This window comes from Falco punctatus (genome assembly GCF_963210335.1).
Source record: "Falco punctatus genome assembly, chromosome: 1".
Taxonomy (NCBI): Eukaryota; Metazoa; Chordata; class Aves; order Falconiformes; family Falconidae; genus Falco; species Falco punctatus.
The window spans coordinates 15,794,637-15,808,314 of NC_137580.1; the positions used below are offsets into that span (position 1 = coordinate 15,794,637).

General features: G+C 43.4%; 1 protein-coding gene across 3 annotated transcripts in view; it reads left to right on the top strand.

Annotated features, from left to right (window-relative positions):
- Positions 1 to 2,141: 2,141 nt before the first annotated feature.
- DCLK2 (doublecortin like kinase 2) overlaps positions 2,142 to 13,678 on the top strand; it is a 95,440-nt gene continuing 83,903 nt past the window's right edge. For all 3 annotated transcript variants that reach the window (XR_013924327.1, XM_080368546.1, XM_080368547.1), the window contains exon 1: positions 2,142 to 2,701. Coding sequence is in view for 2 of the 3 variants with exons in the window: in XM_080368546.1 (XP_080224672.1) it covers positions 2,284 to 2,701 (418 nt within the window). In the remaining variant the exon portion in view is untranslated. The remainder of the gene's footprint in view (positions 2,702 to 13,678) is intronic.

A 13,678-nucleotide genomic window follows, 5' to 3' on the forward strand; every position in this document is an offset into this window, starting at 1 on the left:
CCAAATAACCTTCAGCTGAGGTGTAAACCTAAGTAATTTGATTTCTTCTGCAAAGGCTAGACATGCCCATGCAGTGTGGTACTATTTGGAAAAAATACAGCCTCACAGCTGAGACCAATCCACTTTGGAGCAAAGTTACACAGCTGAGTTTGAACTTCACCTGTGGAACTTTGCCAGTAAACAGGACTAGAAACTACACATCAAAACCAGGAAAATTGTTCCCTACTGTTTTGTGGCTTCCCAGTCCTGGTTCTTAGGCAGGACCTACACATCTAATCTTAGTAGGTGTATTCATGCCCCAACTGTAACAAAACTCCCACCTTGCTCAGCCCCTTCTGTTGATTTTACCACCTGAGGAGATAACCCAGCCCCATGGTTTATCACTTCCTTTTGCTTGTGGAGGCTTCTGGGCACAACAGATGTTGATGCTTCAACAAAGAGTGAAATTCACTGATGTTTTTCCATGTGTTGTCTTGAGGAATACTGTAGGTAGGTGTTTAATCTACTTTGTAATAAACCCAGTAATAACGGTGAGATAATACTTGACTTTATTGGTATTTCAAAGTATAAAAAGTGAAAAATAATAAATCCATGGAAAGTGTGGCAAACAATGTTTCCAAAAACGGCTGAAACACAAACCCATAGATAAGTCTTAGCCAAATCTCTTCCATTTCCCAGTATGTACAAATAGACAACATATCTCATAAGCTTTGTAGAATGTCTCTACTGAATAGAGATCTGCCCTAAGCGCAAAAAGGACTTTCATAAACCTGTTCTCTCACATATGTGTCTTTCAGTTACTAATTTAATTTTCATGCAGAGCAGCTCCACCTGCATCAGTCACACTGGCAGTGGAGAGGATCAGCCCCAGTGCCACCCCGTGCCACCAACCCCGCATGGAGTGTGAGGGATGGGCAAAGGTTCTTACCGGCCTGGGACAAAGGAGCAGAGACCGGCCAGCTGTGATTACCTTGCACAGCTGGAATCTCTCAAAGCAAGAGACCTGAACAAAGGGAACACCTGTACCTGGCTGTAAATGCCTTTTCTATTTTTGATGTTCTCATTATGCCAAGAAAAACTAAGTTGGAAAGAAGTTGAAACTGCAGCCATTTCAATGCATCCGTTGGCCTTTCCTACCAAACCTGAATGTGACTTGAGCAGTCCAGGGAGCGCAGAGCCGCTTTCCCGGGGAAGCCATCAGCCGTGGCACCTTTAGGAGGCTGAAGCTGCGGGAAGCAGCCCTGGGCTATGTGGCTCCTCAGAGCGGGTGGGAAGCTCGGGGCCATGTCGTTCCCAAACGGCCAAGGGAAATGACAGGGATGCACGGTTTTCTGTCCTGCGCGGGCCGTGTTTTAGGGAGAAGGCCACGCTGACAGGCGCCCTAGAGGCATTTTTCGCGTTTTAACCTGGTAACTGAGCCAGCGTAGGGCCAGGAGAGAGCCAGCAGAGAGCTCCGACCGGCACCGAGGGCGGCCCGGTCCTGTCGGGCAGAGCCGCGGGAAAGCCGCTTCCGCAGAATCGCGCCCCTTCCTCGGCCGAGCCCCACTCCCTTCTCGCTGCATCCTCCACGGCTCCCGCCGCCGCAGGGGACAGCACCGCCGCCGCCCCCGCCCCGCGCCGAGATGGCGCCGCCCCCGCCCCGCCCCCGCCCGCCCCCGGGGCCCGGCCGCAGCCCCGCCCGCCTCCCGCCGCACCTCGCTGCTCCCGCCGGACCCGCGGCGGCTGCTTCCCTGCTGAGGCGCCCGCGCCCGCCGCGTGGTCCTGCACCGCTGCCCGCGCTGACCGGCGGCTGCTGGTGCTGCGGGGGTCCTGCTGCCCCCCCGCGCCGGGCGCGGAGCCGGGGCCGGCCGGGAGCGGGCGGGTTGGGCGCTGCGCCCCCACCGCCTCCCTGCGGCGGGGCCGGGGAGGGGACCTGCGCGCGCGGCGCCCTCCGCATTGTGCGAGGCTGCGTGGGGCCGGCGCGGGGGCGCGGCCGCGGGGCTGCCCCGCGCCTCCCGCCTCCTCCCGCTGCCCGCGGCGCTGCCTGTAGCGGGAGGCGCCGGGCTGAGGCGTGAGCGATGCTTTTGTGCGCGGCGGCGGGCGGAGCAGCGGGTAGCGCCGGAGCCAGCGGGAGCTGCGGTTGCGGGGCAGGGCGGGCGCCGCGGTCACCCGCGGCCGTTGCGGCGAGAGGGGCCGGGCGCGATGCTGAATTAGGCGAGCGGAGCCCTTTGCAGGCGCGGGGGCAGGCTTAGCAGCCCGCAGCCGGCTCGGGTCGGGTCGCGGCGGCCGGGCGGGCGGCTCCCCATGGCGAGCAACCGGAGCATCGAGCTGGAGCACTTCGAGGAGCGGGACAAGCGGCAGCAGCGCGCCGGGCCGCGCCGCGGCGGGACCGGCTCTGGCGGCGGGGCCGCGGGGCCGCGGGGCAACGGGCTGATCCCCAGCCCGGCGCACAGCGCCCACTGCAGCCTCTACCGGACGCGGACCCTGCAGGCGCTCAGCTCGGAGAAGAAAGCCCGCAAAGCCCGCTTCTACCGCAACGGGGACAGGTACTTCAAGGGCTTGGTGTACGCCATCTCCACCGACCGCTTCCGCTCCTTCGATGCGCTCCTGGTGGAGCTCACCCGCTCCTTGTCGGACAACGTCAACCTGCCCCAGGGCGTCCGCACGATCTACACCATCGATGGCAGCAAGAAGCTCACCAGCCTGGACGAGCTGGTGGAAGGTGAGGGGGCCAGCAGGGCGCGGGCCGGGGGCAGTCGCGCCTTGGCGTGTCGGGGCGCAGCGTGAGGCGGCGTGGGGCCGGGCGGTGGGCTTGCCCCTCGCCCCCGGAGAGGCTGCCTTGCTGGAGGCCCGCAGCCGTGGAGCCCCTGAGGGGCTGCCCGCCGCCCTGAGGTGCACCAGGCCTCGATCCCCAGCGTGGACAGGCCGCTGCGCCCACCGCCCGGGCGATCACCGTCAGCCTGGCGTGGGCAGGCCCGACAGTGGGCGAGCAGCCGGTATTTACATCTGCAAGAACCCTAGGGAAGTTCTTGGCTACCTTTCTGTCACCACCGTTTGTAAGAGAGGGAAATGCTGGGATGTCATTCCCTGACATTTGATGCCGGGCAGTGGCCTCAGCTCTTGGTGAGAAAGCCCCTGTGCTGCGAAGAGGGATATTTATACCCTACCGCTTATTAAAACAAACTGCTGTAAAGTCTTGTTTCCAAATGTGATCAGAGTCTGTATTCACAGAGGGAATTATCTGCCTTGTCTGATTTCCAGAAGCGTTCTACAGAATGAAATGCTTTTCAGAATTGTCCCTAAGTAGCCTTTGGTAATGGGACTTGGTGGCTAAGGTTATGTAGTCCTTGCAAATCTGAGCAGAGCGGCGCTTGACTAGTTCTGACTCATTTTGAGACATACTTTTTTTTTTTCTATATGAACCATATGTCCCTTGTTTGCAGGGAACAATAATTACCAAAACGAGTAGAATTCCTCTGTGTTTGTTATGTGATGTCTTAAATTACAGTTTAAACTCAGCATTACATGAATCAGCCTTTCAAATGTGTGCACACTGTGAGGTTCATGATCATTTTTCATTGGATGCTTCTTAGATATCTAATGTATCCACCATTGCAGTCTTCCACCTGGTGACTCTATGCCAGGTGTAGCTGATTTGTGTTAATGACGAAGTGTGCGTTATAGGTCTTCTGATGGCTCCTCCTTTTTAGGCTTTCAGCTGCGTATCCTTTAAGCTTTGATTTGGAAACTCCCCTTTTCAAAGCAATGCTGAATCACACCTGGAGAACTTGATGAGAAAAGGACCCTGCAGACCTTTATGTAATTCACTAGTAAAGGCAGCGGGAGTTAGGCACCAGCCACTCCAGAATGTGTGAGAGGAAGGGAGAGGCTACAGCATTTGCTACATCAAGGGGGTCTCACTCAAAAAAAGGTATGAGTGAAAGTGCACTTTATAATAGTAACATAGTGCCTGAGGACTTTCCTCGTTGCGTGATCTACCATAAGGCTGTTCCACAGTCAAAGCAGAGGAAATGTGAAATTACTGTAGAGTGAAATACTAACTCTGTGGTAATAAAATAAATATGAAGTCAATCAAAATATTTTTCTTGAATTGCTGATTAATTTAGAGGTAGTAAGAAAAAAAAATATGGGGTGGGGTTGTTGGGAAAAGATGTAGAAACAAAAATTGGGTAAAGATAACTTTGAATGACTTCTGAAACATTGCCGAAGGAATAATGTTAAGCTTTTATGTCTTAAACCAAAGATAAAATGACTTGCTGGACAACAGTATAAATGCAGTGTGTACTCTCAAAATAAGTTAATAACTGAAAGCAAAAACTTACTTCTTGCCTCTTCAAATACTCATCGAAAGAGTGACAATAAGCCAGTGTCACAATTGAAATGCCACTTCCATGTTTTCTCTGTAAAATAAAAAGGGGAAAAAAATGAGTCCCAATTACTTAGTCATCTGTCTGTGACCAATACAACTCTCCGGAATCTTAAGAAAATCCTGTAGCATCATAATTGGATTAGTATGTTCTCCGATTAGCATGCCAAAAACTTTACCAGGGTAAGTGTAATCACCATAAAGAGAAAGGAAAGCATATAGAGGGGTGGGTACAAAGAGTAGCGAATCCATCATTCCTTGAAATTACCTGAGCTCTTTGCCAGCTATTTTCTTCTTGAGATGCTGGAAGAGGATCTGATCTGGTTTTATTTTCTTTATTTCTTGTAGTCCCAGCACAGCAAGCTTGAATTGCTGCTCTAGAATATTTGAACGTCGGTGATACCCTATAGCTTGAACTGTAGTAGCACCAGAAGTAGTTCTGAATGGTGTTTTGTTGTATTGCTTTTTCATTTGCAGAAAGGAAAATAAAGTGCTGTTGTGCATGCCAGCCACAGGCTGAACACCAGACTGAACATGGCTACTTGATGCCATACATAATTGACTAGTCTGTCTGTGCATCATCAGTGCTGTTGAACTGGTACATGGAATCACAGCAGCTCAGGTTCGTTAGTGGCAGTTCTATAAAGTCAGTAGAAGGTGAGTGCTCACTCATGCTTGCCAAGCCAGCAAGATCTGCATTAAACCTCTCTCAACTTAAGCCTGTGCGTGTAGCTCTTGGACGCTGATGTGCCCCAGTGCAGGCCAGCTCTTAGGCCTATTTGCCATTTATTAGGTTAATATCTGTCTGGGGTATAAAAGTTGGCAGTATCAAATTCTGTATTATAATAGTCCAAACTAGCTGAATTGAGTCACTGATGAATGCTTTTTGGGGGTTGGCTATATTTGGCAATCTGTTTTACTATTTATAATTTTAAGAGGAAAATAGCTAATGCAAAGACATATTATAGATTTCAAATATTACTGTTACAGGTTGAGACAGTTAAAAATTTGACCAGATCGTGTTTAATAGTCAAAAACTGACCAACGCCATTTTAAGTGTATAGCTTTTCTTAATGCAGTGTGACAGTCAAAAAGCATGCTCTGCTGGACCAGCCTTAGGCAAATATCATTTATGTTCCCAGCCCCTGTAGATTAGGGAACATTATGGCTTATGACTTTGACAGGTTTCATTGTTTTCTTAGAATGGGAGGAATAAAGAATTCTGTTGTCTGATCCAGATCTTGTTTGAGCAGAGAGATCCTGAGAGGGGATGGGAGTTTGGGAATATTATGACTTTCTCATAGTTTTATTTCTTTCAACATTACTATTAGACATTATGCTGCTTTTTATTATCTTTACTTTTGAATAGGATATTCCATGTGTAATTTTATATTTTCCCTTCAATAGCAATAACGGAATAATAGTTTCATTTTTATTCTCTACCCAATTTAACTGATTTTGTCTGAACACTTCAGTTTTTTTAATAAAATGTGAGCTTCCTAAAGCATGACACAATGGTAATAGTAGGAACTGTGCAGTTCTTTAGTGCTGAGGTTTGTGTTTTACATCGATGTCGGTCATGCTCTGTCACGCTATCCTGTGCTTTCATTGTCTTGGCAGTGAAAGGCATGGAGAATCGTGATTGTTAAAGTCTGCTGCAAAGTTGGGAGATGTTGGATTTGGGGAGAAGAAACCAAATGTAACACTCTGTAAGAAAAGTTATATTGATTTGGCATGTGACGGACAACTTTTCTAGTTCCCTAGGTAGGAAGCATTGCTAATAGTCTTTGCTCTTTGAAATACAGTGCTTAATTAATACAGTCCTTTATAAAATGTCAGTAGTTTTGTCTGCACAACTGTGCAGACAATCAACAGGCACCTGTAGGGAAGTTTTTGGGCAGGAGCTGGGAAGGTTCTGAGCACGACAGTCCTTATGCGTGGCTGGGAAATGTAGCACAGTGGCCAATATCTGCTTTAAAGAAGTGGGCTCTGCCACACTGATACAGAGTGAAAGAATATTTTTGAAATGAGGTATCGAAAGATCCAACTATTATCTGCCTTAGATTATAGTTACATTTTTTAATCCTGCTTAAGTACCTGTGATTCTGGTTGATGCACGCTGTTATATTAGGTCAAGAATATCTTTTCTCTTGTCTGGGCAAGCACATAGTAACACCACGTAGGCAGTTTGTATTTTTGCTTCTTCCAAAAGGTATGCTTCCTGTGGTAAAGCCAAGAGCTGTAATACTTTAAAAAGAGGCAAATGTCACGGGTTTAACAAAGAAAGGTAAAAAGGAAGGATAATAGGGTGATTAAAAACTGTTAAAAGCATTTACTTCCAGATACATGTTCAGATCACTCCTTACAGAGTCCTGGAACAACAGGGTGTGGCTGGGACATACAGATGTAATTGTTAGTTAACTTTCCATCCAAGGAAAATATAAAGCACAGTTCTACCAATGTGCATCTCCTAGTTTCAGGGACAGGAGAAATGTAATTTACCTGAAAAGAATTATTTACTTTCTGTGGAGGAAGCATGTGGTATTAGGTGGGATTGATACCAGGTGGCCTTAATGGTCTTCTGAAGGCTTTTTCCCTGCCTGAGCAGGGGTTCAGACCAGATGACTTCCATAGGTCCTTTTCAACCTCCAGCTGTTCTGTGATTGTATGAAAGCTTGTAGGAAGTTGTCCTCTGAACCTCCTGACTAAATTAAGTCAAAAGAGAACTAGGAGCAGTTAGTAATCTGCTAAAATCCTGGTTTTCATCCCAGGTTAAAAACATACATGGGAAACGTAAAATGTTGTAGATAAGGAAAGATCATGACTTACACAGGGTTATTGGAGGTGATGTGAAAGTGAAGGAATCATGAGAAAATGATAAGGAAGGAAGTTCTATGAAAGAAAGGAAGGAAAGAGATTTAAATAACCTAATCCTTCATAAAAGGGGTTGGTTTATTTTTAGATCAGTCCTCTTATACATGCCATAAGTACACTGGTCAGGAAATCTGCTTGGCTTTGTGTTATAGAACAAAAAAAGGGTACCCTCCTGTGATTCCTAAAGTTAAGAGGTTACTAACCCTAGTAACTACTGTGCTATACTGAATAAGCAGCTTTTGGCACTCTTGAAACTAGTGAGTTCCACCAAAAGCAGCTGAGGAATGTGAGATGGATGGATGAAATGTACCCTCGGAAGCCTGCCCTGTCCTATGTGCTTCACAGGGGAGGACATGCTTGAAAAATATGAAGACCTAACAGTTTTCTTTCTGTAGCAATGTTTTTACCCATGCCAGCTATATCATTCTCTGTTACGCAGTGTGCCATTTAAAAACATGATGCTTTATGTGACTGTCAGGAGGTAGAAAGTGCTTGTTAACACCTGGCAAAAAGCAAGCCAGAAAGCCTTGTTCAGAGACATCTGTTTCAAATATCCTGACTCAGGATTTTTGAGTGTTGTACACTTAATTTCTACTTTACATCACTCACTACATGGTGTATCTACAGTTGGTTTTTAACCCAATGCTAAGAAAACTGATATATCTACAAATCTTTCTTTAGTACTCTGTTTTTAAGGACAAAAAGTCTGAATGTTTCTAGGCTATTTGTTATATGCTTAGTGGTGGGCTTCAGTTCACAAAACTCAAGCTGTGAAGAGCCCCAAGTTGTCAGGCAGCTGTGCTTCCTCAAAACTGCACATAGTTGCAAGTGATGTACACTTGTGACACCGAAGGAGAAGATTAATCCTTTTCCTATCAGTACCTAAAGTTGCATGGATGAGTTTTGGAGAGTTCATGGACACCCTACTCTCTTTATGCCTGCATTTATATCTTGAAAGGTGAGCTAGGCACGTTTCCTGTGAATAACAGTGTTGAAGAAACAGATGGCAAAGGGAAACCTTGGTAGGTAAGTTTTTAAGTAAGCAAAACAGCATTTAGGCAGCTGATGGTCTATGGCTGTTTGTCAGGTGGATTGACCAATGTAGTCTTGTTTTCTCTTTTATCCATTCAGTTCATAATCTGTATTTTACTGTTGCAAGGGCATGGTGAGTATCATGTTTGGACTGTTAGCCCTCTGAAAATTGGAATCCTTCTACAGGGTGCTTAAATTATATACACGCAGCACACAGATGGGTCTTCGTTTCATGGGTAGTGCATCTGGTTATTAATGCAGCACAGGTAAATTATTTAGAGGCAGGTAATGTTTCCTTGGTAATAGGCATTGTTTCATGTCTTCTAGTTGTTTTTTCTAATGTTAGCAAGACATAGAGAATCAGAAGTAAACTTACTCCATTTGTTGAATATATTGAGAGCCAAAATATCAGTAGATGTTACTCCTTTTAAGTGAGCATATGCCCTATTTGAGGAATTTTTGGTGGTAGCAGGATTTCTTTGTGGAAGAATTGACATTTTTAGATTGCTCTGGGTACTGTCATGAAGTGTGGGATGGATGACACATATGCTCCGTTGAAATTATAATGCCAACTTCTAAGGAGGTTTCATACTTCTGCCAAAACTACTCTGCAGTCTGGTTAAGCTTTCTGCTGTAGAATAATTTGGCTGTGTTCGGAGTCCCAGCTGTAACCTATGTCTGTAATTCTTGCGAGTTTTTTTCTGCATTAAAAAAAAAAAAGGTATTGCATAATCGATCTTTCTGTTTCATTAGTCTATAGTTCTTTCTTTACCTGCAATTGCAATGTAATATTAGTGACTAACTTCACGACCTGATCTAAAAACTAGGGAGCTGATTCATGTTAATGCTAATGTAAGCTAAAGACATGGTATTTTATTTCCAGTACTGTTAACTGCTGTGACTATGTGCCAGTTAAGGCTAGTATGCATTAGCTTTAATATCTTTCAAGACTATAAATGGAAAGTGGGCCTTCAAACCATAAAATGGACCATATCAAAGTCAGCAATGTAAATATTTGAAGTATTATTTATGCCTGTTGGAGGAGTTGTGTCAACTTTATAGGGCTGGTAGATGTACAAAGGACAAAAAAAAAGCTACAGCCTGATCAAAATGCTGCTGAAGTCTCAGAAAATATTTTCTTAGTAATTGTGATGCTATGAATTTTGGTTACACGCATGAAAAATCTCACTCAAGGTAGTTAGTGAAACAGCCAAACTTATTTATGTGTGTAGTTTTGGCTGTAAAGTTATCTGTTACTTTATTGATAGCGTTTGTAGTCAATTTGACTGGTTTAAACCCCCCAGAAATGAAGTGCTCTGTGTTACATTTTACAAATACTGGTTTTCTGTGAGAGTTTGGAGATTATCAGAAGTGTGTGTTTTCACACGAATTAATTCCAAGCAGATTTTAAATCAGGTCATACAAAGCCATGAGCAGATACTACATATAGCATTACGCTTTCAGGTTTTTACCTACGAAGTGTAACTTAAAAGAGAGATAATACTCTTAGACGTTACTTGATGTTTCTTCCAAACAGACATATAAAAATGCATTTTCTCCTTTGGAGGATGGCTAAAATAAAAATTTAAACAGTAGCACAGTGATCAAAAATTAAATGCCTGCTCATCAAGGGGTGTTGTTTTCTTAGCCATGCTTGTTGAATACACCATTCTGTAGGAAACTTTCCTTTAGTGAACTTCATAAGTGTGATGTAACTCACCCCTGCCATTTGTTTTCTTCCTTAAATACTTTCTTCTGTTGAATGATCAATTGTATATCCCTGTTCAACCAACCAAATAAATGTTTAACTCATTTCTAGAAAATAATTGTTATGCAGAAAGCAGCAATTGGTTTCCTAATTATATTCTGTTTCTAGCATTTTTGGGGGTATTTTGCAAGAGTCTTGGTAGCACTTAGAACCTGTGGGTGAATTCCTGGCTGGAGTGAATTCATTAGAAGTTTAAGTAATAATTTCAATAGAGTAAAAACTTCATCCTTTATCTTTGAAGTCATGAACCAAGCAAGTCAATGCATGTGTTTTCTCACTTACAGGCCTTGCCGTAAACCTGCCATATGTGCCTGCCTTGTAGGTGTAGTAGTAAAATCTGTTTTCCATGTAAAACCTGTTACTAAGTTTAGTTTATATGACTGGTATAAGAAAACAGGCATGGAAATTAAAACACTTACTAAACAATCTGTAATATACTACAGTTATCAAGTAATTACTCATTCCTGTATCTGCCAATTATAGGAAATTTTGCAATCAGTTTTGCCAGATATTTAAAAAAAAAAAAAAGCTGAAATAGCTTCTGCTTCAACTTAAGACTTGGCAAAATGCAGTTGAAACAAGTTACTTGAAATGTGTTCTTTTAAGGTACTACATTGTTTTAAGTTGAAAGTACTTCTTTTTTTTTTATTTCTATTAGAGAAAGAAAACGAAGGCCTCTCTTTAAAGGAAAAGAAATAATGATAAGAAATCTGTAGTAAACAGGTATTGCAACCTATTCAGATAATCAATAAATTATTTTATTTATGCATCAAGCAAGGGAACTAGTAGAAGGCAAAGAGTTTTACACTGAGATTTAAAAAAAATAAAGTTCCTTTTTAATACTGAAAATTTTATAACACGACAATTTCTGCTGTCCTGAGGGGTGTTGTAGGTACAGCTCTGATAGTAGGTCACATTCCATGATAGTATGAAAAAGATACTCTGTTATGATACGTGTCTGTAAAAGACAAAGCAAGCATACCATGTTGAGACTCTTCTATGGTAACTCCTTTAGCAAAGGGACCTTTTGTTCTCTACCTGTACTACTTTACATAAAGCATTTAATTTCTTTCAAGTGTGAGAGCCTGTTTCTGAACAGCCTTAATTTAGAGGGGGTTTTGTGGTGTGGGTGTTTTTTTCCCCTATTATTTTTTACTTTGTTGATTTAAGATTCAGCCCTGAGGTTTAACTTTGAATTGTCTTCTGTCCGTTTGTTGTTTTGTGGTTGTTTTTTTAATGGTCTAGGAAGTGCATTCTTTTTGAGTTTGAAAGGGTAATTCTGAACATGCTCAATGATGTTGAGTTTTGACATACATTGTAGTGCTGATTGCTAAGATTTCTTTAATTTCTTTAACAGCTGGACAGGGTGTGCTGAATTGGTTACTCTGAAGTGATAGGGACTTCATGAACTGAAGCGCATGTAAAGTCTTTTGAGATGCTAGGGGCACTCAGTGTGTTTAGAAAGGTATTCTCATGCACAGGATGCTGTCAGGTTTATATATAAATTATTATCAGAGGATGATTAAAAATTACCAAAGTCTTATGCAGATCAAGCAAGTGATCTTCAAAGCAAGTGGTCAGCGACTTTCAAAAGTTGAATGCCTGACATTATGCAGCCAGAACAATGACTAAATGACCTTCAATTAATTTATGGTAGGAGGAAATAATAATTAGCATTCTTAACCAACAGGCGCACACAAAAAACAAAGTTACTTGCTAGGTGCATCCATAAAAAGTTTAGCGTGCAATTGTGGAAAAAATTGTCCTAAGTGTTTGTGCTGGTTTTGGGTGATAGTTTTTTTTTTTTTTTCATAGCAGCTGGTATGGGGCTACATCTTGGATTTGTGCTGGAAACAGTGTTGATAATTCAGGGATGTTTTCGTTATTGCTGAGCAGCATTTGCACAGAGCCAAAGGCTTCTCTGCTCCTTTTGGGGTCCTGCCAGTGAGCAGGCTGGGGTGCACAAGAAGCTGGGATGGGACACAGTTGGGACAGCTGACCCCAGCTGACCAAAGGAACATTCCATACGACATCACACTCAGCATGTGAAGCTGGGGGAAGGAGGAGGAAGTGGGGGATGTTTGAAGTGTTGACATTTATCATCCCAAGTAACTGTTATGAGTGATGGAACCCGGCTTTCCTAGAGATGGCTGAATACCTGCCTGCTGATGGGAACTAGTGAATGAATTCCTTGTTTTGCTTTGCTTGCATGTGTGGCTTTTGCTTTACCTATTAAACTATTTTTATCTCAATCCTTGAGTTTTTTTCACTTTTACCCTTCTGATTTTCTCTCTCTTATCCCACCGAGGCGGAGTGAGTGAGCAGCTGCTTAGTTGCTGGCTGGGGTTAAACCACATCAGGGTTCTACATCACACAGTAAACAAGTTGTAGAGGGAGGAATAACAGTGATCAGCAGTTACAATGTTAGTAAGTCTAACGGTATGAATTAGAACTACCAGCTTCTTTGAGATGCTACTTATTTGGCAGCACTGTGTTTAGAGAGAGACAGCTTCATGGCTTATTAGAAATTATTCAGAAAATAAGCATAGTCCTTTGAATCTAATTTAAGAGGATGTAGAGGGGGTAGTCTTCGCTTTCAGTTGCAGCTGAGCTATGCTAACAAAACGTTTAACACCTCTTGCTATTTTACAGTAACAGGACAGAGGAGTGAAAGGTCTCTGAGAACAGCTGTCAAGAGAGAGCTGTCCACCTATTTAGAATCATAGGGTAATTTAGTTTGGAAGGGACATTCTGAGGTTATCTTGTCCAACGTCTTGCTCAAAGCAGGTAATAGTAATTATGATTGCCTGCAGGTTTTTTGCCATTTAGCATGTAGTTCTGGGGCAGCATAAGCTTCTAGGCCACTATGGTTCTTCCTAAGCTGTGTGGGCTTGGGGATTTTTTTCCTCTACCTGTAGATTAGAGCTAGTGTGCGTGCAGCTGTGTTGAAATGCCATTCAAGGAGGTTATGGGTGAAAACATCTTTTTTCTTTGCTTATTCTTTTGGGAAAGAGGAGTCATGGTTTTGTCTGTATTGGTTGGTTTTGTGCACCACTTGATCTGCGTATATGAGGGGGAACGATGATGGGGGTGAGTGAAGAGGAAGAATACAGGCATGGCAGTGGTGTCCATAAAACCCCACACCAAACTGTTTCTTTGTACCTCTGTGGAGTACAGTCCCAGTGATGTTTGTGGAGGCATAACTGGCTGCCACATTTTCCCAAGCTAAATCATGATAATGTGTAATTCTTTCAAATACAGTAAGTAAACTTTCAAGAACGTTGAAATACAAGATAAATGAGAAAGTAGTGTAACTGGTGTGGGAAGAGAAACAGGAAAAAGTCTTTCAGATCACAGTAATTCTTCAGGGGGTTGAAAGTAGTTTACTATCTTGCTTTTAAAATAAGCTACACAATTTCTAAGCTAAATCAGCTCTCCAAACGAAAGTTCAGAAAGTAAAAGCATCGTTTAGAAATTTTCTAGTGTCTATTTAAATATAGGTATACATTTTATACCTTCTACAATACTGTAGAAGTGTATCAACAGATGTGTGTGTACGCTTTACCCTTTTTGCTGTATATATAGGAGGTGAGTTTAGTTTGTTTCACCAGTGACCTTGAGCATGTAGCTTTAATCTT